We start from the raw sequence: 5,661 nt of genomic DNA on the forward strand, positions 1-5,661 counted from the left end.
AATGGTGATGGATCAATTTCAGTGACAGGTGTCAGCCCTATTGGACAGGTGTCAGGTTCGGATAGCGGACCCCCTCTTACACAAAAAGCATTTTCGTCCTCAAAAAGGCCGTTACATAAAACGCCGTTTAGTCTTAAACGTGATGCGGTACCCATTTCCGTGTATAAAAATTGGGTTAGCCGGTCCCACAAAGAGGAGAAGAAGTATACTTATTTTTCGGCGGGTCCCACTGGGTCCACAAACGATGTCGACATTTGAAGCCTCCGGCACTCCCGCCTCATCGTGGGCCCCCCTTGAATACATAGGCTGGATGGTATTCTCGAGATGGTGTTTACAATATGGAGGGGGGGCGTGTAAAGCACTTGCACTGAGGGTTCTCCACGTGGCAACATGCTGACACTAAGCTCGATCTGATTGGTGAGGTGTTAGTCCAGATGTCAAAGTGTGAAGTAAAAGTTGGGAAATGATATACTTCAGATCCTTTTTCACCAAGTAGATCATCAAGTCATACAATCCGGATCTTTGAAATTTGATCTAATGATTAAAGTTTTTAAAACTTTTAAAGTAAGATCATGTTTGTAACCGTTTGATCAAATTTCAAAAACTCGAATTATATACCTTAGTGGACTTCATGAAAAAGATCCTTTCCCGTAAGACTTGATCCTCAGACCCCTCCTCATGTGGGTTTTGTATACGGAAACTACTTCTTCCGACTCGACCTAGAGCAGGTGTTGTTGACACTCGCTGGACATCTCAGTCATATTGATCACTGGTTGGGGGAGCAAATTATATTAATGTATTCACTGATCCTTTGTATTGCACACGAAAATATACTCAATACTTGCTAATATCGAGATTTGAATAAGTCATGTGCGTTGTATATGACTTTTGTTTGAATTATTTTGGATTTTTAACTTTATATTTATAATAGAAAGATATATGTACACTAGGAGATGGATGAATAAATTTATTTCAGACATATAACCTCCTTTTCACAAGTTAATTCTTTTTGGTACGAACCAAAAATTTTGACTAGTAAAAAAACATGTCATGTTCGTTTCAAAAACTTATGGTGAAATACTAAAAAAGTATACTAGGCACACTAACATGGAGTTTAACTAATTACAAACTTTAAGAATTCAACGCGGTCCACTTGTTCAAAGAGAAAATTGTAGCAATGGTCTCTTAACTTTAACCTAATTAGAGGAATGGTTCCTCAATTAAAAATTCATGATCATTGGTCCCTTAACTCATCAAAATGTGCAGTTATGATCATTAACTCCACCAGAATTTCATCAAAATGATTCATGTTGGAATGACCGTTGCTACAATTGAGTTAACGTTGAGGGACCATTTCTCTAATTGGGTTAAAGTTGAGGGACCATTTCTCTAATTGGGTTAAAGTTGAGGGACCATTGTGACAATTTTTTTTATTTGGTTTTCTATATTTGCCCCTTGATCGTAACTCATTTTGACGAAAATTTGAACGGAGTTGACGAAAATGACCATAGTTACACGTTTTAATGAGTTAAGGGACCAATGATAATTGATTTTTAGTTGAGGGACCATTGCTATAATTTCCTCTTAAAAAAATGTTGAAATGTTCGAAATAATCTTGAAGAGTTATGGGGAGTTAAAAGTATGGAATAACCTTGAAACCACGTCATGTTCAAGGCACATGACTTATTTTGAGAAAAAAATTAACAGAGTTAAGTTGATATAACAAATTAATAATTTTTGAAAGTTAATACGGCAAATAACTCAAAATTTTAGTTTATATAACAAACTAAAAATGATGTATAATTTCATATGACATTTTCAATATTTTTTCCTAATGGAAAAATCAAAACTATGATTCAACTAAAATTCAGGAAAACATGCTCAAATTTTCTCGTTATTCTACTGGATATAGCAATTAACATACAAAAATGCTACTCTTACCACATATTTGTTCTATAATTTGTAACATATCTCTAATAGAGATAAGATTCATATGTGTTGATGAGTTGAGATAAATCTCACATGTGTTAACAGGCTCTACCTTTATTAAAATGTGGTACAAATAATTGTACAAGTATATAATAAATGTAGCATTACTCGTTAGCATATAGAGACGTGCTGATGAAGGGCAGTGGGGGTTTGCAAATGCGTTTAGGTACACAACGCAGCTGGACCTTGTATTTCATTCAGAATGGGAATGGCTCTCAATTGATGGAAGCGTACGGCCCCCTGATTTGTTCGCCGTGTGCCCTCCTGCTCCTCTCTCTCTCTCTCTCTCTCATCACTAACAAATTCGCAATCAGCATCTTTTTTTTGTAACGTGGCGGTGCTGCCACGGAAAGGGATTCTCTCCGATCTCTTCCATTAAATCCATCAAATTTATTAATTCGGATTTTTAAAATTTGATATAACAGTTAAAAATATATGATTTTTTAAAAATTATAATAATTTTAATTATTAAATCAAATTTTAAAAATCTGAATTAATGAATTTGATGAATTTAATGGTCTCCTGATCCTTTCCGTGGTGCCACGGCTCTTATCCTTTTTTACGCTTGTTTACGTACCTGCCGGACCAAATTTCTACACTCACCGCACAAACTCCCCAATCAGCCCTCACCATTTAATAAATAAATAAATAATCACAATCCCAAAAGCCCACAAATTAAATAAAAAATATCCCACTTGTTATGGCCTCCAATGTTTCCTTATCTCTTCTATTCGGAACACGAAGTAATACATCACATATTATTATACAAATAATGAGATATGTGTGTTAAAAAGTTAATAACTTTAAAATTTTTTTACCACTTATATAAAAACACGTAATGTACGAGAAAATTTTCATTGTGATGAGAAATTGGTGATACATCATATGTTTTTATATAAGTGGTGGGATATTGTATTTTTTAAGTTATTAACTTTTTACCACACATATTCCACCATTGATATAATAACATGTGATGTACCACCCCGTATTTTTTTCAATGTGACTTTCATACGAGATGGTACACCACGTATCGCTATATAAATTGTGAGATATATGTGTTAAAAAATTAATAAATTAAAAAATAAAATTTTCTACCATTTACATACAAACACGTGATGTACGACTTGTGTTGGGTTGCCGTTGTAACTATAAATTTCTCCTCTCTCCTCTCTCCTCTCTCAGTCTTTCTCATAAAAAAGTAAAACCTGCAACAATTACAAGCCCAAAATCCCATTTGACCAACATGGACAAAGCCTAGTGGGGGTTTCTTCTATATCTTTCAGTGCCTTCTTCCTCTGTTTCTCACAAACCCAAAATATGAAGAGAGATCACCGCGATAGCCGTGCAACTGTAACTGCACGTCAAAACAATTCCAAACCGGAATACTCATCACCGCCGTCTTCCGCCCTGAACGGCAAGGCCAAGATTTGGGAAGATGACCAAGACGGGTACAGCGCCGGCGGCGACATGGATGAGCTGCTTGCCGTTTTGGGGTACAAGGTTCGGTCCGACGACATGGCCGACGTGGCGGAGAAGCTCGAGCAGCTCGAAATGGTCATGGGGTCGGCTCAGGAAGATGGGATTTCTCAGCTCTCTGACACCGTCCACTACAACCCGTCGGATCTCTCCGGGTGGGTCCAGAGCATGCTCTCTGAGCTCAACACCGGCGACGATATGCCCTCAATCGACGACCCTCTTCTCGCTCCGGCTGAGTCCTCGTCGATAACCTCGATGAGCTTCTCCAATTCCCAGCGGAGTCGAGTTTTCAGCGACGATTCCGAATACGATCTCAGGGCTATTCCGGGCGTGGCGGCGTACCCGCCAGCTTATTCGCCGTCGGATTCCGAGAGTACGAGAAAGCGATTGAAGACCTCAATTGGGTCCGATTCTAATGGGTCTAGTTCCGGCGCTGTATCCGATCCGACTCGGCCTCGGGTCCTGGTTGACTCGCAAGAAACCGGCGTGCGGCTCGTCCACACACTCATGGCCTGTGCAGAGGCTGTCCAGCAGGAAAATTTGAAGCTTGCAGACGCGCTTGTAAAGCACGTGGGCCTACTCGCGGCTTCCCAAACCGGCGCTATGAGAAAAGTCGCCACGTACTTCGCTGAAGCTCTGGCTCGTCGGATTTACCGAATTTACCCTCAGGATTGCCTCGATTCTTCCTACTCGGACATCCTCGAGATGCACTTTTACGAGACCTGCCCTTATCTGAAATTTGCTCACTTCACTGCCAACCAGGCAATACTCGAGGCTTTTGCCACCGCGAGCAGAGTACACGTCATCGATTTCGGGCTTAAACAGGGGATGCAATGGCCAGCGCTCATGCAGGCGCTGGCACTCAGGCCTGGTGGGCCACCTGCGTTTCGCCTGACGGGTATTGGCCCGCCGCAGCCCGACAACACTGACGCCTTGCAGCAGGTAGGATGGAAGTTGGCCCAACTGGCGGAAACTATCGGGGTTGAGTTTGAATTCCGAGGCTTCGTCGCCAGTAGTCTGGCGGACCTCACGCCGTCTATGCTCGACATCCGCCCGTCAGAGGGCGAGGTTGTGGCGGTGAATTCGGTTTTCGAGCTTCACCGCCTCTTGGCTCGACCCGGGGCGGTAGATAAAGTGTTGTCATCAATCAAGGCCATGAAGCCTAAGATTGTGACAATTGTGGAGCAGGAGGCGAACCATAACGGGCCGGTTTTCCTGGACCGGTTCACGGAGGCATTGCATTATTATTCAAACTTGTTTGATTCGCTGGAGGGATCATCGGGGCCGAGTCAAGATTTGGTCATGTCCGAGGTGTATTTGGGCAGGCAGATATGCAACGTGATGGCATGTGAAGGTGGCGACCGAGTCGAGCGACACGAGACGCTGAGTCAGTGGCGAGGCCGGATGGACTCGGCCGGGTTCGACCCGGTCCACCTTGGCTCGAACGCGTTCAAGCAGGCTAGCATGCTGCTAGCTCTTTTCGCCGGCGGAGATGGGTATCGGGTGGAGGAGAACAATGGGTCTCTCATGCTTGGGTGGCACACCCGGCCGCTCATAGCCACCTCGGCTTGGCAGCTGGCGAGCGCAACCGAGTGAGTGTGCGAGTCAACTCAGTGTTCAGTAAGATAGAGAACCGACTCTAAAAGAACCTTTGGGGGTGGTGATTGATTGATTGAACCACTGGGCACCCAATGGGGTGCGACACTGTGACCATGTGAGTTGTGACTTGTCAGTAGAGAGAGAGTCGGGACTACAGTCAAATGTGAAACTGTAAAACCAATCCAATCCAATCAAGTGGTGTAATACTGTGTGGTTGTAATTGTAATGGTCGTTTTTCATGGCCTGAGGTGGAAGAGCAACTTACATAGAGCGGAACCATTATTGCATGACATTTCGATTTAATAGTGCATTGTCATTTGAAGGAAAACTTGAACATGATCATGCATTATTGAATAGGAAAGCTATGTAGCGGTTAATGAGGTTTATGCAAGTCATTTTCCTGATGTGGCTCCTACTCTCGGTCAGATTTCTCCTTGTATTTAAATTTTCTAGGTTTTTTTTTCCCTTTTTGTAGGCCCGTCTGCATAATTTCAAGTTGAAGAGTTCTTCCAACAAGGGGGATCAATGAATCATTGAGAGAATGTGTAATTATCTTTCTTTCTTGAATAAAAATGATGAGCATTGATTCTTGAATGA

At 42.2% G+C, this 5,661-nt stretch overlaps 1 protein-coding gene across 1 annotated transcript; it reads left to right on the forward strand.

The window, feature by feature from the left end:
- Window positions 1–3,306: 3,306 nt before the first annotated feature.
- LOC103405830 (DELLA protein GAI-like) lies at window positions 3,307–5,061 on the forward strand. The gene is given in 1 exon segment (NM_001328741.1): window positions 3,307–5,061. A coding segment is annotated over 1 exon segment (1,755 nt).
- Window positions 5,062–5,661: the final 600 nt, after the last annotated feature.

This window comes from Malus domestica, chromosome 17, assembly GCF_042453785.1.
Source record: "Malus domestica chromosome 17, GDT2T_hap1".
Taxonomy (NCBI): domain Eukaryota; kingdom Viridiplantae; phylum Streptophyta; class Magnoliopsida; order Rosales; family Rosaceae; genus Malus; species Malus domestica.